Raw genomic sequence first — 26529 nt, 5'->3', positions numbered from 1 at the left:
GACCTTTGACCTTGATCATGTGACCTGAAACTCGCACAGGATGTTCAGTGATACTTGATTACTATTATGTCCAAGTTTTATGAACTAGACCAACACACTTTCAAATTTATGGCTGTAATTCAACAAATACCCCAATTTGGCCAAAGTTCATTGACCCTAAATGACCTTTGACCTTGATCATGTGACCTGAAACTTGCACAGGATGTTCAGTAATACTTGATTACTATTATGTCTAAGTTTCATGAATCAGATCCATAAACTTTCAAAGTTATGATGGTAATTCAACAGATACCCCCAATTCGGCCAAAGTTCATTGACCCTAAATGACCTTTGACCTTGGTCATGTGACGTGAAACTCATGCAGGATGTTCAGTGATACTTGATTAACCTTATGTATAAGTTTCATGAACTAGGTCCATATATTTTCTAAGTTATGATGACATTTCAAAAACTTAACCTTAGGTTAAGATTTTGATGTTGATTCCCCCAACATGGTCTAAGTTCATTGACCCTAAATGACCTTTGACCTTGGTCATGTGACATGAAACTCAGGCAGGATGTTCAGTAATACTTGATTAACCTTATGGCCAAGTTTCATGAACTAGGTCCATATACTTTCTAAGTTATGCTGTCATTTCAAAAACTTAACCTCAGGTTAAGATTTGGTGTTGACGCCGCCGCCGCCGTCGGAAAAGCGGCGCCTATAGTCTCACTCTGCTATGCAGGTGAGACAAAAACTTGAGTGGTATTCATTGTCTAAATGATGCACAGGATGTTATTCCCCTCTTACAAGCTCACTCCTCGACCCTTTCAAATGATCTTTTACCACTTCAGTTTTTTAAGTGTGTACTAAAACAGAACCTACACAAGAATAAAGATAGAATGAATACAAAACAAGCATCTCTTGATAAAAAGAATCGGGTACATTTCAGTAAAATTAGTGTCTTTCCTTGTTGGAGGGGAGGTAGTTTTTGGTATTTTTCATCCAAATGGCAGAATATCAGGACTTTAAAATCCCCTTTAAAAATAATACTGGTGATATGTGCTTCAGTAGTGAACCTTGAAACATACAGTTGATTCCAAAAAATTTACATACACCAATGGAATTCAGTGAAATTTCTTCCCTTGCCAAACATCGTAAAAATTTACTATGTCTTCAGAAATATAAATACTACCATGACGAATTCGGTATCAAATGAAAGAGCATATTAAGCTCTTTCACATGATTGGGATGCCGTTCGGATTAAAGTATATTTGAGGAGAAATTTTCTTTGAAGGAAAAAATTAATATTCATGCCAAATGTATTCTATTGTTGTTATTATATTTTCAAATATCGTTTCATAGAAATATGTATATTTAAATCTATGATTTATATTACTTTTTTATCATGATGTCACCACTGAACAAAAAATTGTAATCTGAAATGTTTGTGTTGAGAAGTAACTAGCACAAATATGAAAAGTTTTTGTCAAGTTTTTATTTTTAATTTGTCTAAATATGAAGATTCTTTGGGGGAAAAAATGACACCTGAATATTTTTCAGCTCCCGATGACAAAGCAATGTGATGAAGGGGCATTTGTTTAATATCAAATTCGTCATGATAGCACAAATATTTCAGAGGATACAGTCAATTTTATGAGGTTTGGCAAATGGCAACTTTTGTTTGAATTTCCTGGTTGTATGTAAACTTCTGGCCTCAACTGTATATTTAGTACAATGACCAATGTCACTTAGTATTTCATTTTACATGTCTCTTAATTCATCAGGAACAATATTATCCCATTTATGCATAACTTCAATGGATCCAAAATGCTTAATTTTACAATCTAAATTGACAATGTAAATTGCATATATAAATATGACAAAAATGTCGAGTATTATTTGCAAAGCACTACAAAATAATGTAAAGAAATCAAATTAAAAACAAACACATGTTTAAAAAGAAAGAAAAAAAAAAGGAGTCTCCAATATTCTTTTATTCTAACTATGTGATGAATAGATTTCTGATGGAATAAATTCATGTTGTAAAAAATGATTATAATTTGTCCTATTTTATTCTTATTTAGTGGGGAGGAAGAGACCAAATAATCAATTTCATCATAAACAATGATCTAAAAATATTTTTCTTAAAAAGACACAGAAGAATCAATAGAAACGCTTATATGTATGACTCATCCATAAAATATCACTTTGCTGCAAAATTAATGCACAAAAAGCACTGTAATCTAATGGCAATTCATGAACTCTAATATATACTATGTGTATATTCACAAATCTATAGAAAATTGTCAATTTGAAATAATGAAATTATACCAATGTTGAAAAATTAAAAGGAAAAATATGTTGAATAACCTTCTGTTTAAAAACAAAAGTATTTTCAAGATTTCAAACACTCCTAAAACCAAATGATATAATGATCATGCTTCCACCAGGCTCACTATTTAGAAATTCAATGCGAGCTTTTAAATGTCAACTCCTGTGGTGCATGCTGTCAGCTTTCACTGGTTGAATAAAAGCTTCCCTCCTGAAGAAATTGGTAGAAGTTGACAGAAGCTTGACCAACTTATCATTTGACAATGAGTTGTGATTGATCCAATCAATCTCATCTATGGAAAGCCTGTCACACCAGCATTTACAATGTGTGTCTTTTTAAATCATGGCCTCTAAATATGATATATACTCATAATTAACATTATATTGGTCCATCACTGTAGTCCTAGTTTACAAAGGGATAAGAGCATAATTATGGATAATGAATTATGGTGCCACTGCTTTTTGACTTTCTACAGTTGAGATCAATTGATTTGATCACACTCCTTTGTAAGACAAGGCCTATATCAATACCAATGTACAGTTTGTCTTATCATCTTATACAAGATAGATCATCATCTGCTTATGTGCATCAAAATCAGAGTGAAAAGTCTATATAAATTTCTGTGCTAATGTAGCAGGAATATCTCTTACAATTTATGCAACCTATTTGCTGCACAATAATATAAGCAGTGTAAAAGCAATTACATAAAGCTTAGTGATTGATCATGGGACTGATTTTTACGATTGATTGCATTAATTGTTGTGTATGATCAATTATAAAATTCAGTCCCTAAGCTTTATGCTACGGGACCCTAAATAGAGATAAAATTGAATTACTAGCAATGGTGTCAGTCAAGCATGTAGGTACATATTACACGTAATATAACACATAAATAACCTGAAAATAGATACAGAAAATTAAGTAAATTTGCTGGAAGCCATAAGAATATTACACTAAAGTTTACACACAGAATTTGGTACTTATATTCAAAATCAAAGAGAAATACAGTGTACATAGATAAAAGCAAAGAAAATAATAACCTTTTAAGAGCAAAGAGAACATGCTAAAATACTTATTCTTATAAAAATTAGGCCAAGGATAAACAAAACATTTTGATCTGTTTGTTACATGTTTAACATAAGAATCAGGGGCTCCAAGATAATTTTCTACAAATAAATATTCTTTATCAACTATACTCTACATCTTGTGTGCAACATCATTTTGTTATCAAAAGCTTTCATAATGAATGTCTATTATTCATTTCATGTCAAATTAGTGAAATAAAAGAGCAGTAAAGAACACAGTTGAGAAATAAGTAAAAAAGATGCAGCAAAGGAGAAGATAAAATCGTTTCAGCCGAGAATATCGATTGTGGGATGAAGATACCATGTATCTCTTTGCTGATGAATCATTAGGAGAGAAATAAAATGTGGTTTGTTTTATATTGCAAGAAATGAGATTATTTTCATCTTTGACATTTCATAGTGACTTGGTTTCTATTTTGGATGTAGAGCTGTTGGCAGGATAATACTTGATGTCTGGAGATTGGAAGAAAATTAAACCCAATCTTTTTTTTTTGTTTTTTTGTTTTTGGGGGGGCATTTAGATTACGGACAACTGGCTGATTTATTAGACAAAATGCAGATGCATAGTATTTGCACATAGATCTGTTTACAGTTTATAATTGTCTAGCTTGGCTAGCAAGAAAAAGTTCAACGAAAGTTTTTTAAATATCAGCTACACAATATAAACATTATATTCATCAATTTTTAGAAATTGCAATCACTAAACATATGCTAATTGTTAAATTGGCCAAATAGGAGTGTCAATGTACTGTAGGTTGGAAACAACTCCCAGTTTGTTTCAATACATGAAATGAATAAATAAATAATAAAAAAATGTACATTTCATAGTAATGATGCAAAAGGTCAGAGCGGGGCCATTACAGCTCCATATTCTTACAAGGTCGATAACACACCAGATGGGAGAGTTTTCTAAACCATTTCTCATCAACGACCCACCAAATAGCCAATATAAGATTTGCATAGATCAAGTGATCACAGTTTTCAAACATCAATAACTTTGTTTTTTCCTTGTCTTATTTCTTTTGATCTGTCACTTCCTCTTTTTCCCCCTGTAATTTTCTTCCTGCTTCCACAAATCATTTTACTCTCAAGAATGACTGCAAGTTTTTAAATTCATCTAAAGCTGATATTGCCACCCTACCATTGATAAACTCTAAGGCCTCTATTCAGAAGTCCAGTTTAACACACAATGGATCAACTCTGTACTAAAATTATGGAAAGCCAAAAAATGTCAAAAAGGTTTTATTTACATTATTTTGTACATTCTTTCCTAATTAATTCATGGTGAAGACCTCTACTTTATTTATCCTTCCTAGACAGGAATGCTTAGAGTGTCAAATGAACTGATACATTGAACCTCTTCTGTTAGGGAATTACATGTACAATTTATGTCACAATAGGCTTTCCATAATTAAACCACATCTTTGGACCAGAGTATAAATGAAACCCGGCTTCAGAATACGGGCCATTGTCAATATTAAAGGAGTCTAACTAAAAACATGAAAGAGGAAAAGAAAGTATATACATCTTGAGATGTAATGATGGTGAATGGTTAACTTAATTTTCCCAATTCTGCTTTCCGAAAGACTTCAGCTGCGGTGAAGATTATCGAATCAAAGATTCCCGCTACGGTGAAGGTTCCTCCAACTATAGCACAAACCTGAAATGAAACAAAAAAACATGAAAAGATGATAAAGATGCTGAGACAACCCAAGAATTTAATCAGGCATTGTGACGTGTGGCTGTGATCCAAGCATCACTGGAGAAAGAACTGATGCAGTTGTTCGGGGTTCGAGCCCTCGTCACATCGTCCGGATGGTGACATTTAAGGTTGGCCCCACATATTAATGAAGACATGCATAGAACTATTTCACTAAAATAACGCTTAACCTTACAATGTATGAACTTTTTATTGTCTGATTTGATGAGATTTAAGAGTTTTGTTTGTCTCTCCAAGTCACATTATTTTCAGCCTGGAGTTCCCCTTTAATGTCTTTTTACCAAATACCAAATTTTCTTTGGACACCCCCCTTATCACCTTGATTTGTCTTGCTCATGCATTATTTTAGTTGTAAGGCAATTTTTTTAGGCCTGTACACTGCTTAAGTGTCTGAAATAAAACATACAATATTCCGATTGACCCCTTTTTACAAATGAATACCTAGTGGTATGATTAAAGATGAAGGTTTGGGGTTGCAGAATATTTCCTTGTCTTCACACCATGCAGTATCAACTTAAAGGGATGGTCCAGGCTGGACTTATATATCTCAATAAATAGAGTAAAATTCACAGAGCAAACTGCTGAAAAATTGATCAAAATCAGATAACAAATAACAAAGTTATTGAATTTTAAAGATTTGCATTATTCCGGTGAAACAGTTCTTGGCATGTCTCTATAAATATTCATTAGGTGGGTTGATGATATCCCCACTTGTTCTTTTGTATTTTATTATATGAAATTAGGTTTATTCAAATTTTTTCTACTAAGAACTAAATAATTTGGATTGACAACTGATTAAGTGCATTTGTTATTTATTGCCGTAACTTATTTCATCATAATGGAGACACATCATTAACACACGTATGAAAAAATGAAGGATTTATGATTTCATGTAATAACACAAGAAAAAGGAAAGTGGGGATGTGACATCATCAGCCCACCTAATGAATATTCATGACGATGTGTATATAACTGTTTTCACAAAATATTGATAAAAATTTAAAATTTAATAACTTTGTTATTTGTTATCAGATTTTTATGAATTTTTAAGCATTTTTCTCTGTGAATTTTACTCTATTTATTTAGATATAAATATTTCAGCACGGACCATCCCTTTAATAGACAAAGTACAACAATTATATATATATATATTGAATGTGAAATGGGAAATTGTAAATATACTTACTGTTGTGATGAAAGTATAGAATGGAGCTCTCTTTTCATGATATTTGACTGTAATAGGACTAATATCATATCTGAACCATATCGCTGGTAAAACCCTTCTACCATGGCCGTGGGATGCATAATTCTACAAATAAAACAATATGCAGTAAATGTAGTTTTTATCATCTAGTGTTCTTCAAAATTAGTACCAGTATCTTATTAGTATATTATTATCTTTAAAAAATGTCATGGAGTTTTTTGTTCCCTGACAGCTAGGACGATGGTGATTAAAAGAACAGTACTTACCCACGTGAGTAATGATCTAATGCAACTGATATCAATATTATGATTATTATTGTTATCACTATTGCTGTTGTTGTTGTTATAATCAATCAATTTCATTTATTATCTATTAGCAATATTATCAACATTTGTTACCATCATCGTCATCATTATTGTTATCAAAATCTTTCTAACTATGTTTTTTTTTATTACAATCATTGTAATTACAACCATTAGTATAATCATGAAAAGTAGTATCGTCATGACGACGATGATGATGATGATGATCATCGTGATCATCATCATCAGCATTAAACTGACCTTATAAGCATATGTATACTGGTAAGAAATATTCTTGTTTCCCCAAAGATCCTCATAGACAGTAGGTACAATCTTCATATAGTAATCATGGGACAAGTCACCTGTAAATAAATAGTCAAGAGAAAGTTATGAACAAAACAATAATAAAGAAAAATTGAAAAATTTTTACATATAATTTTGAATTCACACAAGTGTAAGCAGTTCTTAATTTGATCTATGTATGAAATTTCAAATAATTCCCTGAATGGCATTTCTCATATCTTGCTGCTGGTAAAATCATACAAATCCTTACTTCTATCCTATTCAACACCTGGGTGGAGATTTGTAAGTGCATATCAATGTCATGCCAAAAGAAATCAATGATGTTGCTTTGAAATTTGAGACCTGGACCCATTGATCAAACGTAACTTTCAAGAGAATTAAACAAGCTGGAGAAAGAATCCCCCAACTACAGAAGTATGGGTGACTTCAAGTATGGTGTTGAAATCTGGTGTTGGTGTTGTGACTACACCAACACCAGCCACAACACTGTACTTGAAATGATGCTGGTTGGGATTGACCTCAGAAAATATGACGCATTTCGGGCAGTTTGTGTTGAATGGTGTCTGTTGAACCAAGCATCCCTTTGTGTAGTCAAAATTTCAATGGAATTTGACAAACTACTATACTCTGTTGATAACCTAAATGCATTAGCATTTCTATTGCTTTGCTTTAGAATGATAAAAACACCAAGCGCATGTTTCCTTCATCTTCTTTAACATTATTGTCCATCTATATAACCAATGTAACAACTTTAATAGGAAGAAAATAAATATACTCACTTTTACTATCTGCTCTATCTTTTCCTGCCAAGGGATTGAATGATGCACCCAAACTCTTATTCTAAAATAACAAAAAAGAAGGGCATGCAAAAAATAAAATGAATTTATCTCTTCATTTTTTCAACAAAATACCCTAAGCATATTCATTCATACAATACCCGACAAAGTTCAAAATTATACTATTCAAAAGTAGAAAATGATCGCTCACTGAGATTAATCCGTCATCAAGATTTAAGGAAAATCAATACATTAAAAAAATGATAATTACTTAAAAGTAGACTTGCTACAAAACAAACACTGGTGAGAGAATTGAGACGTAACTAATTCAGTTCAGTCCAACCCAAAATATCTAATTTCCAGAAAAATGGAATCCAACCTTGGTAACAACATTTGTGTGAAAAAAAAAACTGAATGGTGAAAGCCTGAAAATAATTGGAATAGGAAGAAAGTTATGACTGTTAAAAAAAAATATTGAGATTTCCTAAATCTCAAATTGGCAATATGGTGAGTACATTGTGACAAGTGGTAAGGACTACCCCCCCCCCCCCATCATTCATTGTGTAGTTTATTATTATGGGGAACTTGTGGTTTTTCTTTCTGGATGGTAATTAAATAAAATGTAACTGGAAAGAAATTTGATGTAACTACATGCCATACAAATCATTAGAGTCCCCCAAATAATATACAGTTGTGCTTAAAATTAATTGAGCCCCACCACAAAGTGCACTTCTTCATGCTGATTGCTGAATATAGATCACAACACTACAATGTTCGGCAAGGCAAGAGAAACAAACTTTATTTACTGTTATAGGCAGAACTTGAACAGTTTAAATATGTTTATTTTCTGTTGTATACTGTACCTCTTTAGAATAAATAGATAAATCAATGTGAATTATGAGACAGTACTTACTTGGAGATCATCACCAAAAGACACTTCATGGATGATATGTGTAAAATCAGGTGATTGAGGTTGATTCATTCCTACAGCATGAGTAGAAACATGGAAATTACCAGGCACCTGAAAGAAACAAAACAAAAATGAGAAAGTTAATCAAAACAATAATATTTGCTTAGATAGTGCTTATCAACAATTTATATAAGTCCTTAAAACAATCAACATTAATACAGCAAAACAACCCTGGCTCAAGCAGAGCAGCTGCTAAGCGCTTTGGATTTCAAGGACTAAATTCCTGGTCCCCATTTACCTCACCTGGGTAGAGTGTAGCACTATGCGGATAAACTTACTGCTGAAGCAAATAATGCTATACATTAGATTTGAACCCACAACCCTCTGATTAAAAGGCAAGGGTCAGAACCACTAGACCACAATGCTCCAAGGTTAGTATTACAATACTCGTAGACAAAACAAAACAGCAGTAGAAAGAGAGTATCATAGCAAAGTTTTGAAAATAGCAATTCAAAATGAAGATATAGTCATCTCACTTCATATTTAAAGTAAACACAATCCAAATCAAAATCAATTCAGGAAAATTGATTCATAAACAAAATAAAAGTTTACACATAAAGGTATTGTGCCATGGTGGGTGGTAGTCAGTCTAGATACATGCATGAATCATTTTTTTTGTTCACAGGACATTTTAGCTCTGTTAAAACAGGGACATGAGAGGGAGGCATGTCCCTGACTAAATTTTCTAGTAAATCATTATTCATCTGTGAAGAGTGAGACATAGGGCCTTTTCACACGTGAATCTTAAATCATCAATGTAATGATGATTGCTATTGTTATCGTGACTGTGATTAGCGTTCGTGATTCTAATCATGTTCTAGTTTGGTTTCATACGTGCTAAATATTCGTCATTAGCCTTATTTATCACTGGAATCATCATTCAAATTACGATTTTTTACCGTGTGAAAGGGCGGGAAGTCAACAAGGAGCTAATTTACCAACTGTGGAAGGTACAGGTTATAAACCATAAAGGCAAAGGAGATTAACTTTTATTCAGTACTCACTTTGTTAATTGTAAAATCACTATAGAAAAGACATCCTAGACCATTGTTGATAGGAATTTTCTTTGTGTTGTCTACGTATCCTACTTCATGTCGTCCCATATCATCTTGTATATCTATCCCAACAACTGCAAAGAACGAAAGGAAATGGAAAAAAATGCATATAATTTAATACATGAAAACACTGATTTGAATTCTAACACACATCAATCCAGTTTGAAATCCTGTTTCAAATGACTTACTTAACATATCAAACATTGTAGGCATACATGTACTTTTAAAGAATACCGTCCTTGAAAGACTGGAGACTCCCTTAACACAGCAACAAATAAATACTGTATGAGCTGGAATGAAGAAGTGTTGTGACTCATTGTTCATCTAGGTCAGCAGAAAAAAATTTCTTAAGTTCCACAAACCTTGAAATCCATTATTTGTTGCAATGTCAGGGAAGCTCCAATCCAGGGACTCAACTTATCAATTCAAGTCTAAGTATTCATGCCACAAAATAATATAATTTCTCTAATAATCCCTTTGGAAGACAACCCTTCTTTTAGTTAGCAAACCCATTTGGTTAATATGTTTGAAATAATTTCTTTACAACATAATTTGACCAGTACCACTAGTATTTCTCATAATATGACGAGCCTTATGAATAAAATGCTATAGATCAGTGGAGTACATCACACCAGATTAATTTTGAATGAGCTTTTAAAAAATGTGATAACTATAAAACCATATGGTACTTTTAAAAAATGAGATGATAGTAATATCTAAAAAACATAAATTGTGATGTAATGAGTACAGCTACTTGTGCATTAATCAATTTTGTATATTTTTTAAAGTAAGTAGTTGGCAAAGGGACATAGACAGGAAGCTATATCTAAAGATACAAAGAATTAAACATATTCATATCATATTGACACATATTATGTCAAAGAACATATATCAAACATCAGGTACAATGTGAGTTGTGAAACTTTAAGTCCCTACTTCTCATTTGGCTCCTAATATCCAAAGTCAGAACAATGTCAGAACTGTGACATTAGGGTGAACTCCCTTTTGAATATGTTATCTGGGGAAAATCCGGGGGTAGGGGGTGAGTGTTTCATAAAGAATTACGAGTGACAATCATTGCTCTTCAATTTATCATTGAATGCAGTAATGCGATAGCTCAATTGATGTGCAATCATTGAGATTGCATGTTAAATACTACAGTCGGTTATCAAGATTCTCTCTCCAAACAGATCAGTGATTAAAATTGTTCAGAAAAGAGCCTCCTCATGTTATCAAATGATTTTCTTCATAATTCTGTTGATCCTTATTCCTAATCTTACATGTAGTGTGGATCCAAAAGTTATACTCACCTCCACAGCTGAGTTTTGGTAATGAAAGATTAACTCGTACTGACAGTCTTTCTACCTCACCAGGGTTATCAACATACAGCTCACTTACTCTGGAATAATAAATAACAACAATAAATAAATAATGATGATGATGTTATAATGATTATGATGAAGCTGATTATGATGATTATGATGATTATAATGATGGTGATGATGATGATGATAACATTAAAGATAATGAGAATGTTGATGATAATAATGATGAAAATGATGATGATGATAACAACAACAACAACACAGTAATAACGCACATTTGAAACTTTGCAGAGTAGGCAAGGCACAGCTAATGGTCAGTATTACCCTGGCATTAGCCTGGCAACCATCCTGACATACACGGATATTCCTACCCGTTACCCATTTTTTTACACCTGAGTCAAGCAGCCCAATATGGATAAATTTCTTTCTGATTAAAGGTGAGAGTGAGAAACACTATTGCTTCCACTGATACAAACAATAATCAAAACACTATAGACAACAGGGCCCCGTTTCATATTTTAAAAACTTGTTACTATAACAATGGAAAGTTGTATGCTTCTATTTTAGTACATTATGTAAATGAAATTCATAATTAATTATTTTTTCATAACTTCCCTAGAATTAGGCATTTTGATGGAAAAATCATTGGCAATAACTTCATGGAAAGCATTTTGTAATTTTTCATGTAATATTGTCAAAATTGAATAAATATGTATGTCATATTAAGTTAGTCCAATATGGGTAAAATAATGTATGAAACGTTTTAAGCCATAGATTATAAAAGCCAATGGATCTTTGTAAATTAGGGCCATTAATGTGATACAAAGTATAATACTTACACATCCGGTCTCATGAATGACATAAACTCTGACAGTAGTAAGAATGTGATGAACAACATACTTAATAGAGACACTGGATGAAAGAAAGAGAAATTAGGCATACAGTTATTGTAGTACACTGAATAAAGTAAATTTTCAACAAAACAAGAAAAGGAAAATTAATTCCAGTTCCAAAGATAGGCCTACATGCTCATGAACATGTAAATTTTTTAAAACAATTAAATGGCACTATGAATGAATGATTGATCCTCCACTTTTCAAATGAGTTTAACAATCTACATGTACGTGAATCAATGTATCATGGTAGAAGGAATGATAAAAAAATGTATGACCAGCGGACATGGAACCCCGCTATTCGTGAGTCAACCAGTATGCATATAAAATGAGATGTCATCTTTGACCTTTTGACTCAAAATTCAAACTTGATATTTTATCTTAAAATTTGAATATAAGACGAGAATGGAGGAGGGGAGGGGGGAGGGGGGAGGAGGAAGTGGAGGAGGGGGAGGAGGAGGAGGAAGAAGAGAAGGAGGAAGTGAAGGAGGAGGAAAAGGATGGAAGATGGATAGAAGAAGAAGGATGGAGTATGGGAGGAGGAGGAAGAGAAGGATAAAAAGAAGAAGAAAAGGGAGAAGATACAGCAAAGATGAAAATATACTTTACAATTGAATAGTCCTTGATAACATACCACATGCTCCTGCATAGGTTGGTTGTGTGAGATCCTTAGGGATCTTTCTATAGACATCCAATCTAAGAAGCAAAGAAAAAGGGCACATGAAAGTGTTATATGAAACATTTAATAAAAATATAAAAGCATGAAATTATTAAATGATGCTTGATAATTATAATGTTGGGGCCCTATATAAAAATACATAAAAGAGGAAAAAAATTATTAGAACTTATATCAATTTGGTGTTTAATTAATTTGCATCTTAAAAATTTGGAAAATGGGACAATTATAGAACAAATCATTAAAGCAGCAGCAGTTACATTCATGATATTTTCCTGCTTTTAAAACAGTGAAAGATTACTTATGATAAATTCTCACTTTTACAAATAAATGGGCATATTCCTTGCTGGGAGAACAGTGTATTAATGCACACTGTGGACTATGTGAAGTCATGATTCGCATTTATGTGTTCATTTAACAGTGTGCACACAGTGTTTTCACAAAGTGTACGATGTGGAAATGTGAATCATGCTGCTAATATGATCACATTTAACAGTGTGACGATGATTCACACTGTATTTCACACTGGAACACACTGTGGAACACTTATCTTCTTTCTAGCGCAGGGTGAAATTTAATTATGCCACTAACACTCGGCATAGTGGATGTGAGCAATTAAGAAATGAAATTAATCAGCAACACTACTGAGCACTGCATCTCCCCTTCATGTCTACTCTGTATACACAAACACCTAAGGCAAATATAAAAATATCAAACAAAATAACGTTCAAACTCGGGTTCAAACAGTATCTCTCAAAATATCGCTCAAACACATTTCTCAAAATGACACAAGTTTATACCATACAATTACCTCTTAACAAAATTAAATCCCATGTTTCTCTGACTTGGCCTAACACAGTTATGAAATACAATATTCATTCACACACAGTTCAGTGACAACGGTCTCTTCAGTATCAATACAAATCTGCCTGTACACCACGTGGCAAAATATGGAGAAAAAATCAATGTCCTGGATTTCAGGACAGCATTAAAGGGATACATCACATTATAAAAACAATTCTGATTTTATTTCTGAATACATGAATTATAGTTGCGACACAAATAAATCAGGAATGATTTTGATACAGGCCCGAAAAAGATAAAATATTGATAGTGTCTGTTAATAGTTTTTACTAAAGGTGCAAACCTATTTTAACTATTTTTTTATTAGATCTCAATTTGCATGATGTGTCAACCATTTTTTATTTTATTATTCACCAATCCAATTAAAATATTTGAGAGGTTGATAAAGAAAGTAAAATCAAATTTCCTCAATAATGTTTCACTATCGCATGCTTCTCAGAGACAGCTTTTTATATTCAAGTAACTATGCAGAATGCAGATGAGACCAAAAAAATATCTGAAATTAAATCATGATCCAACTTTAATTCAGTCTACAAATTTACCTTGATCTCCTGCCTTCACAAACAATGGTTTTCATAGTTATTTGCAATTTCTGTTCACATGTTTACAATGTAAATTTTAACAGAAGTGCCAGGTACATGTATGTACATGGGTATGTTGTCAATCAACTTTTCTTATGAGATGAATGTAGTGTAAACCACATTATGATGCACATATACTTCAAAGAATGATTCACTCCTATGCTTTTCACACTGCATTTCTGTGATTGGCCCCGGGGGGGCCACTTCCATTCACGAGTGGATACCATGCGCGACCATGGGGTCTCGGAAAGCACCCTAAACACGTAATTTCCATATTCTGAAAATGCACCCCTTAACAAGTATTGGCGTGTGAAACCCTACCCTTAACAAGTATTGGAAACAAAACGATACTCTTGGCAAATGTTCCCTGAAATGAACCCCTAAACACGTACATAAATGTTTTATTGTTACTGGTCCTTCGGTCGTCGGCTTTACCTTATTTGGTTTAGTACGACCCCACCTTCTACACCTCGCGCAAATCGGACTCTAAACACGAAGTGTTGGGGCAAAAAAGACATCCTTTATAAAACATTTTAATTTTGTTTTGTCATCCCCGCGAATTCGACCCTAAACACGTAATTTTCCTAGCGAAATAGATACCCTTTTTTCATTATTTTTGTTTTTGACACCCTTATCACGTTACGTACGTAACGTGCCCTATCGTGAAAAAGACATCCTTTTTACGTGTTTTTTGGGTCGCGCATGGTATGCACCCGTCAATGTAAGTGGCCCCCCCGGGTGATTGGCTAATGCTTAGCCCCACTTTTGCTTAGCCCTGTTTCGTTTCACACTGCATCTCTTAGCACCGCAATTGTGGTGCTAGCATTACAATAAGCAGGCTAACCCTGCTTTTTTGCAGGGCCAGATAGTACCATACTATTTACTGTGCTAGCCCACTTTGCTAAAACGTAGTGTGAAAACGAAGTGGGCTAAGCTTAACCCCGGGAAATTGGTGGGGCTAAGACCCCCCCCTTAGCCCCACCAATTTCCTGGGGTTAAGGGAAAAAAGTGCAGTGTGAAAAGCATATCCCTGTACTAAAACCAAAATATGACACATGTTTTAAAAGAAATATTACATGTTACAAAGGCAGCCAAACAATGATGGGGGAATACTGACAACATTTTCTTTGAAAGTAAAAAGTTATATTTACACTCGGTCTGCTCATAGCAATAATTTGTGATTTGGTTTGATGTATATACTGTAATAACTGCAGAGAGAAAAAAAATTACCATGTGGCTTGGCTATATGTATATGTATAGAAAAAGTATGATATTATGTGGGAGAACTTGTGAAGGCCAACTGAGAATCATGATTTATTTGCCCTCACCAAACATCTGTTGCACATGGAAATCTTCTCATATCAAATTAAAGGGAATAATCAGCCTGTCTGTGTATCGATGAAAAATACATGATAAAAATGGTTGAACATATCATTACGTCCTTAATTATATATGTATACATCTATATCATTGTCATATTTTAAAAATGTTTCTCAAATTATATGCTTGATGAATGCCACTCAATAGTATACAAATAGCGAATAGGCATGAGTGCGATGGTGCGAGATTTCGCATGAGGTGAAAGAAAGATGCTCTATTCAACGAGGCGTGAGCTGAGTTGAATAGAGCGTTTCTTTCTTTCACCGAATGCGAAATCTCGCACCATTGCACGAATAAGAATATTCGCTATTTGTGTTGTACAACGCCTCGGAATTTAGCGAAAATATGAAAAAACAAAGAGTTTATCCCTATAGTAATCTATGAAAAGGGAGCAAAAATACCGAAAGCAGAAAGCAAAATCCCACAAGCGCACATGACCTTGGGCAGCCTTGCGCATTTAGCCAGCTGGCTTATACGCGTATTGTTCATTTTTACTGAGCGCAATGAATTAGATCGTATTGTGACGTCACCTCCTAAAGCTGTGCAACGGTACATTTTGGACGGTACGTCTTTTGTGCAACGGTACGAATGTTTGACATTCAGCCTCCCATTTGCTCGCGTACAACAAGCTAAGTAGGCGTTGTACAAAAAGAATTATTACAGGAATACAGGAACATATATGGAATTACTGTATATGTAGTTGAATGATTTGAAAATGTCAAATGGTGTATACATTGTAAGTGATTAAAATAAATAAAATTGATATCATTGGCTGACCAGGGCTCCGTAACACAAAGGTTTGCGATGAATTGCAAATATGAAAGAACCGCACTGATTGGTTCCTGGTCAGTATTTCAAACCAAATGCCTGTGTAATATTGATATTGATTGGTCAGTTCATTTAGCAATTGATTGCTAATCTTTGTGTTACGGAGCCGTGGTAATTGAGATTACCTCTGTTTCTTCAGTTGCAATTTCATCTATTATTCACCATGTAGAAGAGAAAGAAGACAACTTCCACAAAGTGAATAACATCAACCAAGGTCTGATACTTTTGGCCAATCAGCGTGAATGGTGCTCCGTCAACAACGACAACAACCGGGCCTACACTTGACGACAGATGGCGTTCATCTCAACGACTATGATGTAATTGACGTTTGCCTTCTCGCCCAGAATACAATCGCACATCTGCATGGCAACACGCTTTGGACCAACAAGCGGAATCGTCAAACTTCAAGAAACTTGTGAATTATGACTCGAATCCGCCTATTGCAACTATATGCATCAGAAGTTTTGATGGAAAAAAAAGTGAGATATTTTCCAAGAGACTGGATGGACGGTCTGGACACAGCCAGAAGACTCCGAAACCCGTAATAAATGCAAGACCTACACTGTAAAGCTCCACAAACAATAGGCACCTACTTTGAATTCCAAGTTACATTAAGACCTATATCTGAATAAATCAACTTTAATTCTGAGTCGTGGCCGACGAGTGATTTATGCGAATCAGTTTTTAGTTTTTTATAGTGATTTAAGTGACATAACTATTAAACCTCACAATAAAGATAGAAATCCTGATCTTTATGTTCAAGGAGAATACTAGTATATTGAACTTGCCTATGACAGCAGCATTTCTACATTCTCTCTGTATCCCCTTTCCTATATTGTACATTAACATACGTTGCTGTTTTTTTTTACTGTTTGTTTACCAAAATTTTACTCTGTAAAAATTCATGTAATTCAACCTTTGGCTGCTAATTGAATTTTTATCACAGTAAATACCATTTATCTATCTTTTTATCATTTCACTTAGATCAAAACTCGGTGTGTGAGTCTGTCATCTAAATATAAACTCCTTACTGAATAAGTTAGATGAACTCAAGTTTTATATAAAATTTTCCATTTGATATAATCGGTCTTTCTGAGACCCATTTCCACAATTCAGTAACTGACAATGAGCTGAAAGTTGACAGTTATGATATGCTTATAAAGGAGAGATAGAACCAGACTGACATGGTGGGGGTGTGTCAAAAACACTCTCTCATATCAACGTATGAAAGAACTTGACTTTGAAAAACGATTTGGATAAGAACCAAACTGTGGAAGGGAGCATCTCTATATATCATCCACCAAGAGTAAAGCTTTAGATTTTAATTGTGAACAAGTAATAATAGGAGATCTCTACTGTGACTTAATTAGTGAGAATCTAGATACCGCATCGCTAACTCATTTATCTGTTATGCAGGGTTCCCTTATGTCTCAGTTAATTAAATCCCCTACTTCTGTGACCCAGTATACAAAAACACTTATAGACCATATGGTCAAATTTCATAAGTTGGGTATGAACAATTTCCTCATAAAGCCACAGATAAATTGTTGCTCCATCACAGCATCTTGACCAAATTTATTGAGTAAGATTTGAAGCTAGAATTACAGTATAGGCTAAATGTATTAAACTAGATCAATAAAATATCAGGAACAAAAACCATAGCACATTAAGTTTGAAGTAACAGGGGTGGCGGAGCCGGTGGATGCGGTGAATGATAATTAAACGTAATTAAAAACTTTTATAGGTTTTCTAGGCATTTCAACTTTTCTAGGCAGGTTAAAAGCAGGGAGCAACTAAATATAAAAATTTGATAAATTTTGAAAATATGCAGGAATGAAATAAATGTGTATGTCAGCTCTGATCTGCAAACTACCGGTAATCAGTTAGTAAAATGGAGAAATTTTGTTAATCATGTAATTTGTAATCTTAATCTTTAGTACAAATGTTGTTTATCATTGCAACAAGCATTTCTACTCGATGTAGTCATTTTGCCAAGCATAAACAGTGACAGGCATTTTGGGGGCAAAAATGTGAAATTAAATATCGTTAATTAATCAGTGTAATTAATATACATACAATAACAGATAATTACTCAGTTTTTGTTCCAGATTTAATTATTGATGCTTAAGATTAAAACTGCAAAATACTAGGGTGATCCAATGTTGCATTAACTTTTTACACCATTTTATGTGCAGCAGGTCCAATTTGAGAAAAACACATTTCAAAATTCATATTTACATTGAAGTCTATATAATAATTAGCTGTTAATTAATCATTTTAAGGAAAAAAAAAGTTATTTGAGACTTAAAACTTTTTCATTATTTACAGACTGGTAATAACATATAAACAAAATTTTCTGGGACCAATTTTACTGTTTGCGATATTGGACCATCTTACAACATGTGACCTTAATATTTCAGGAGTAGGCCTACACTGTACACTCTACAGGTGTAATAAGAAAACCATATTATTGATCATTTCATGATCGACATGTGTTTAAATTGTAAGAGTTTTGACTGCGTTCACAATTATATCCAATGTAGAAACTTGAAAACATTTGTCAATGATCTAACAAACTTACCATTTACTATTAAATATACATGTATATGGTGTAAATGACGCTGACACAGCTTGGGAACAGCACTTGGTACAGACAAATGTCAGTGATTAATAAACATTGTCCGAAGGGTGCTATCCTAAAGCCTAGTGTCTTGCCAACATTCGTCCACTTCATAAGACAGGAGATCGATCATGTGTATCGTCCAATATCTTTGATGTCAATTGTTTTTAAGATTTTGGAGAAGAGGGTACAAAAGCATCTATTTGCACTTTTGCAGACGCATTTTAGATATTTTTTTTAGTGATAAACAATTTGGTTTTAGAGCAATGTATTCTTGTGAGAGTGCTCCATTGTGTATTATTGACGATTGGGCAGCTGAAGTTGATAAGAGTACGTTTTGTGGAATAGCTTTTATCGATATGCGCAAGGCTTTTGATTCAGTGAATTATGATGCATGACTTAAAACAAGTGGAGCACCTCTGGCAGTCTCGCCTGCATTACGCAATTCATTAAAAAAACCGCAGTGCTGACCTTGAAAACTACTATAGAATAATTGTTCACAAAAAATCCATTCATATATCAAAATACTCATTGACCCTAAATGACATTTGACCTTGATCATGTGACCTAAAATTTGTGCAAAATATTCACTGATACTTGATTACTTGTATGTCCCAAGTTCAAAGTTCTAACATTTCAAAAAAATTAAACTTGGTTAAGATTTCAAATTGATCCCCCTAACATAATCTTAAGTTCACTGAATCCTAAATGAAAGGTCATGTGACCTAAAACTTAAACATGATGTTCAGTAATACTTCTAAAACCTCATGTGTAAGTTTCATGAACTAGGTCCACATACTTTTTAAGTTATGATGACATTTCAAAAACTTAACCTTAGGTTAAGATTTCGATATTGATTACCCCAACATGGTCTAAGTTCATTGACCCTAAATGACCTTTGAACTTGGTCATGTGACCTGAAACCAAGGCAGGATGTTCAGTAATACTTGACTACCCTTATGTCCAAGTTTTATGAACTAGGTCCATATGATTTCTCTAAGTTATGATGTCATTTCAAAAACTTAACGTTAGGTTAAGATTTAATGTTGACGACGGCGGGTCAGAAAAGCGCTTCCTATAGTCTCGCTCTGCTATGCAGGCGAGACAAAAAACCAAACTAATGCTTCATTATTCTCAACAGCGGTTAACAACCTTGCAGGCCAACACATTTATCTGAAATAATAAATAACACTATTTTCGAGTGTGTATCACAACAAATGTTTGGGCGTGATCATTAATGATACTTTGACATTCAAATACCATGTTGATTCAATTATAAAAGTTTAAAAAAAATCTTGGGTTAATGAGAAGAAACAAACATACTGTATATTCAATGTGGAACTTAAACTACTATATTTAGGATTTGTTCTCCCTCATGCAATGTATTGTTCAAACGTGTGGTCAAATAGATCTAAATTAACTATAATAACGGTGCAAAAACTCCATAAACGTGCAGCATGCATGACGTGAGTGGTTATACATGGAAAATCCCATAAGAGCGCATTTTTTAAATCCTAGCTTGGTTTACTTTAAAAGAATTGTACAGAAAACCTACATATGATTGTGTATGGTATACAAGTATGTAAGTGGTTTAGCTCCACATTTGTTAAGTAGCAGATTTATTTTTAAAGATGATGTCTCAATGCGTATAACACAAAGTCCAAATAGACTATTGCTTCGAGCCCCGAAAATCAAAACTCAGTTTTACAAAAACTCATTCATATTGGTAGGTGTAAATGAATGAAACTCTTTATCTCAAGAAACTTCAATTCAATTCAATTCAATTCATTTATTTGACATCCTTTAAAAACATATGTACAAGTATACAACAACAAAGGAGTACAATAATTTAAATCACAGTATTTAAATCTAAATGGTAAATCAACCAATAATGTTACGTAAAGTAAGGAGTCTGTGTATGTGCCTTAGTATGAGAGGGAAGGTGTATGTGTGGGTGTGTGGGGTTGGGCACGTCTGTGTGTTAGTAATGAATGTGATGAGGGTAGAGAGGGTTGACATTTATTAAGTCTTATTTCTTGTCTATTTTGCATGTTTTTATGTATATATTTATGATTATAATCTGTACATGTATTTTAATTTAAAGGGCCTATTGTAAACCAACGTTTTATCTTTGTTAATGTTTTTATCATGTACAACTGAATTGGATACCCTGTATAAAGATGTAAAATAAATAAATTTCTTTATTCTGTAGCATAAAATTTCTCACAATCAATTTCGTCCACCAACTTAGGTTAATTTTTCCATAGTTTTAGTGTAAAAAATTAACCCTTTCAATCAATAAGCAAAATTTCATGCATTTTATATAATCAGTACAATCAGTAAAATTGAAACAAATCTTTTCCACACTCATTTTATAACATTAGCATGGAAGTGACATTTTGCTGACCAAACATGTATTCAGATTCAAAATCTCAAAGCCACCTCAGCAGATATGCAGATGACACCAGCTTGTTCATGTCCCATAAAAATGTACAAACTTTACAAAATATTTTCAATAAGGAACTGAAATATGTATCTAACTGGCTTACTGTTAATAAATTAACCTTAAATGTTAAGAAATCAATTTTTTGTTTTTACAAATAAAAATAGATCACAATTCAAATTTGAGGTTTGTTTAAATGATAAGCCAGTTAATGAAGTAACATTTACTACCTTTCTAGGTGTTAACGTTGATAATAAGTTAACTTGGAATGAACATGCTGGTGTCATCTGCAATAAAGTTGCCAAAATCGTTGGTGTTATGTATAAACTCCACACATTGCCGAAGAATATTCTTCTTTTAATGTATAATACCTTGATTTTACCATATTTGAATTATTACAATATAGCCTGGGGTAATGCCTTCCTAACACATATTAACAGAATATTTCTTTGGCAGAAAAAGGCCATGAGAATTATGAACTCACTCTTCTTATCTCTCCCATTCTGGACCATTGTTTACATCTTTGAAAATTTTGAATATAATGGATTTGAATAGAATGAATATTGCACTTTTCATGTTTTTCTATAAAAAGGATCTCTTGCCTAATTCACTTAAGAATTATTTTTTATTAAACACATCTGTACATACTTATTCAACAAGAAATGCCCAAAATATCCATATTCCACAGTGCAGTACTTCCATCTTCAAAAACAGTATATTTTATCAAGGACCAGTTATTTGGAACTCAATCCCTTCTGACATTCAATCAAGCCCTTCGGTATCTGTTTTTAAAAGGAAATACAAAACATTTTTATTGTCTAAGTCTTAGATTTATTTTTGGTTCTCCCCCCCCCCATTCTCATTCGGTTAAGGTTTAGTTAGGTGTTTGTTTGTTATGTTTTTGTTTTTTTTTCTCATTGAATTTGTGATTATATAATGTTTTTAATATTTAAATTTGATGTTCATTGTATTTACATTGTCTATCTTTTATGTATTTTTATCTTGATCTCTTGAGGAGAAATAAATGAAACTTGAAAACTTGAACTAGATTACTATTGATTTATTCAGAATTTTTATCTGGCAATGTGAATACACCCATTTAAAGGAATTGCATCCTGACAAAAAGTTTATTGTAAAAATTGCAGAAAAACTAAAAAAAATATTGGTGAAGGTTTGAGGGGAACCCATTAAAGAATTTAAAAGTTTCTATAATTTTTTATTTTTTATTTATGACTTCATATGCGAGCAGCTTCCAATGTATCAAAACAATTTTGAAAATTCAGTATATCTACAGACAAATTATTTTACACCTGGTTCCTGTTGCATAAAATTTACTATTAATGGTAACTGTGCCATCAAATGGTAACTACCATGGTAATGCTGAGCAACAGCCAATCAAATTAAAGGATTCAAACCCAAGGGGGGCCACTTCCATTGACGAGTGGATACCATGCGCGACCACGGGGTCTCGAAAAGCACCCTAAACACGTATTTTCCATGTTCTGAAAATGCACCCCTTAACAAGTATTGGTGTCTGAAACCCTACCCTTAACAAGTATTGGAAACAAAACTATACTCTTGGCAAGTATTCCCTGAAATGAACCCCTAAACAAGTATACAGCGATATTTTATTGTTGTGTCACGTGTCCGTCGGTCGTCGGTTTTACCTAATTTACACACCATTTGGTTTATACGGCCCCACTTTCCTCACCTCGCACAAATCGGGACTCTAAACACGTAGTGTTGGGGCAAAAAGGACATCCTTTATACAACATTTTAATTTTGTTTCATCATCCCCACAAATTTGACCCTAAACACATAGCTTTCCTAGCGAAATAGATACCCTTATTTTATTATTTTTGTGTTTTTGACACCCTTATCACGTTACGTACGTAACGTGCCCTATCTTGAAAAAGACACCCTTTTTACGTGTTTTTTGGTCGCGCATGGTATCCACTCGTCAATGAAAGTGGCCCCCCCGGGGATTCAAAGCAAGTTACCATTTCATAACAGATACCATAATGGTAACTTTTATGCAACGGTGTTCTGCATGTGAAAGATGAAAAGTTTTTGTCATCATGAACCATAATAAATGGAAATTTATGCATTTTATATTAGATATTGGGCAAATGGTCGTATATGACATCACAAATCAAAAATCTTAAATTGTAATAACTTTCTTAATCTCTGATAGATTTTCCTCAAAGGCTCAAATCATTTGAGCCTTTGAGGAAACTATCGGAGATTAAGAAAGTTATTACAATTTAAGATTTTTGATTTGTGACGTCATATAAAATCTTCAATATAATAATAATTTTTTTCTATCATTTTTAAAACAAACTTTTTGTCAGAGATTCCCCTTCAAAGAAAGTCATGGATCATTTCCTATTTATAAATAGGTATGTAGTTGCACCTTCCAGCGTTAGTTTCCTTGAGGCACAAATGCGAAACGATCTCGATGTATAGTCCTACTCATGAATATTCATGAATTGAGCTGCGATTTCCGCACATGCGGCATGCGCAATTTGCGTTTGCGATGTTTTGGAATCGGCAGTGAATACGTGTGAGGAAAAATTTACTGGCTCTAATTTGAGGTAGGGTTGGTGTAGCATAGTGTAGCGGCAGTGAAGTGGAGCCTACACCACTCACACTTTTGCGAGGTTAGTATATGCTATACGAACCCCGCACAACCAACGTGTTTTTGTAGTGGATTTTAGAGTTGTCGTTAACATCGCGTCATAACGTGAATGATGTTAGCCGAAACCCATTCCGCTACTCACCAGGGCTTTTTCTGGTAGAAAGCGTTCCATTATCAATTTTTAACATATTTTTTTAATTTAAAAAGGACACAAAAAAGAGCAAAATCGCTTGCCTCCGCCTGGAAAGTGGCTTCGCACGTCTCTTCCATGGAAATAAAAGGAAGGTCGTTGGTGGCGCTAATACAGTCCGCAACCTTAATTCAGCTTGGTGGTATTTTTTAAACTAGATTCAGGATTCATTGTATGCGCAATTCCAATAATTGTTTGATAAAATAGAGACCCCAATAAATGCAATAACTTAAAAAACGTACTTTTTTATTATTTTTGCTGACGATAATACTTTTTGGAAAATATTCAAAACGATGACAAATTAAACAAAAAATATAGAAAATTCTATGTACCTTGAACAAAGCCCGCAAGTGCTACCGTTCGTTTGTCAATTAACGTTCCACCAAAGTCTTTACAGTAAAAAGATTGAACACTTTGCCGACTTCGCGTAATGCTTTGCATCGATTTACGTGTAAGATAATTTCTGTGTCTAGTCTTTCAATTGTAGTGTCTTTGATATGAAGATAAATCGCGCGCCCTCTTTCGCTCATGAGACGAAAAATTTGAGAGCTAGAAAGGTAGTTCTCGTATTTTGTCACAAGAAGAAAAATCAACGCTTAAATGACGCATTTTGAGGGACATTCATCAATTATTAGGAATTGACTTCACATCGTTTCGTAAGTTTCGTAGGAGGACTTCATTCTGTAACTGTAAGTCCTCGTATTAATTTTTCGTAAATTAACGTTATTTGTTGAATGCGCCGTGCCTTCAATTATTCTGTAGTCGGCGGCTGAGATGTAGCCGTGGGTGGCCTACACGAACATCACTTGAGGTATGGTAATACAAAACATGACTATAGTATACAACCATATGAAAGTCAGATTCAGCTGCACACTACATCTACACACACGGATTTGAACATATGGGACACACCTCGTACTTTTTAGGAACACTCACGCTGTATCATTTAGATTTATTCGAACAAAAAATGTGTATAAAGTGAACTGTTTCAGTAAGAATTACAATCTTGACCCTACCTCCGTAAGTCGAACACCATACTGAACTAAAATTTGACCAAATAACGTCTCAAAATAAGAAAATATTGGAGTCTCCCACACAAGCCGGAGATGAAGCTTCGCCTTCGGACGGATCCACCTGCTGATGTTTATGCCCCGCCCACTTCAAAACATGTTTGCGTCTGATTGGTTAAAACTCAGATAGTTGGTAAAGTATTACATAATGAAAAAAATGCTTCATAACTGACTCTTATTTTACTTCAATATTTGTTGGCCTTGAAATAGACCCCCATAGTTTCTCAAATTTTAAAGAAATCAGTTCATGCTTAATTCCTCATACTCGCACTGGTAATAGATTTGCAGATCCCTAAATAGTGGAGCGGTTATGTGACAAAAAATGGCCAAGATGCTCGGATCTGGCAGAAAGTGTGAATTTTGGCATACAGGGGTATTTTTGGGCGCTGATTTCAAAAATTGCCGGCCCCAAGCGATTTGACCATCGGGTCGGCCGCCATTTTGAAATCCAAGATGGCCGCCATGAAATATCATTAAATGTCAATCTCTTGAGTTTTACATGGCATGTGACACTGAAATTTGGCATATAGGGGTATTTTGAGGCACTGATTTCAAATATTGCCGCCCATCAGCAATTTGACCATTTGGTCGGCGGCAAAATGGCCGCCATCTTGAAATCAAAGATGGCCGCCATGATATATTATTGCAATCATTTTCTCGAGTTTTATATGAACTGCGGTATTGAAATTTGGCATATAGGCTTAATTTGGGGTGCTGATTTCAAATATTGCCGGCCCCAAGTGATTTGACCATCGCGTCGGCCGCCATTTTGAAATCCAAGATGGCCGCCATTTTGAAATCATTAATGTCATTTTCTTGAGTTTTACATGACGTGTGACACTGAAATTTGGTATGTTGGGGTATATTTAGGCACTGATTTCAAATATTGCCGGCCCCCAGCAATTTGACCATTTGGTCGGCGGCTGAATGGCCGCCATTCTGAAATCCAAGATGGCCGCCATGAAAAATCATTAAATGTCATTTTCTTGAGTTTTACATGATATGTGACACTGAAATTTGGCATATAGGCTTAATTCGGGGTGCTGATTTCAAATATTGCCGACCCCAAGTGATTTGACCATCGGGTCGGCCGCCATTTTGAAATCCAAGATGGCCGCCATGAGAAATCATTGAACTCATTTTCTTGAATTTAACATAATATGTGCCCCTGAAATTTGTAGTATATCGGTATCTGGGTGAGTTCATTAAAAAAAATTGCTGGCTCCAAGCAATCTGACAATTGGTCGGCGGAAAAATGGCCCACATCTTGAATTCGAAGCTGGCTGCCTTA

The 26529-nt window shown here is 34.0% G+C and overlaps 1 protein-coding gene across 3 annotated transcripts; it reads right to left on the bottom strand.

Annotated features, from left to right (window-relative positions):
* Positions 1 to 936: 936 nt before the first annotated feature.
* LOC129273411 (endoplasmic reticulum-Golgi intermediate compartment protein 1-like) lies at positions 937 to 22122 on the bottom strand. 3 transcript variants are annotated; one of them, XM_064107312.1, is made up of 11 exons: positions 14031 to 14227; positions 13436 to 13553; positions 12583 to 12644; positions 11895 to 11967; positions 11041 to 11129; positions 9680 to 9804; positions 8619 to 8726; positions 7709 to 7769; positions 6888 to 6988; positions 6307 to 6429; positions 937 to 5060 (listed from the first exon to the last, which is right to left on the bottom strand). In XM_064107312.1, exons 2-11 carry the CDS (start codon positions 13501 to 13503, stop codon positions 4953 to 4955), a joined length of 918 nt encoding a protein of 305 aa, XP_063963382.1. In that variant the 5' UTR covers positions 13504 to 13553; positions 14031 to 14227; the 3' UTR covers positions 937 to 4952. The 3 variants fall into 3 exon arrangements, with proteins under 3 accessions (XP_063963382.1, XP_063963384.1, XP_054766413.2); XM_064107314.1 differs by lacking the exons at positions 13436 to 13553; positions 14031 to 14227 and adding an exon at positions 21989 to 22122; XM_054910438.2 differs by lacking the exon at positions 14031 to 14227 and having other exon boundaries at positions 13436 to 13566.
* Positions 22123 to 26529: the final 4407 nt, after the last annotated feature.

Source organism: Lytechinus pictus, chromosome 12, assembly GCF_037042905.1.
Source record: "Lytechinus pictus isolate F3 Inbred chromosome 12, Lp3.0, whole genome shotgun sequence".
In the NCBI taxonomy this organism is placed as follows: Eukaryota; Metazoa; Echinodermata; class Echinoidea; order Temnopleuroida; family Toxopneustidae; genus Lytechinus; species Lytechinus pictus.
Note: the sequence above shows the minus strand (reverse complement) of the source record. Positions and strands in the feature narration are given on the sequence as shown.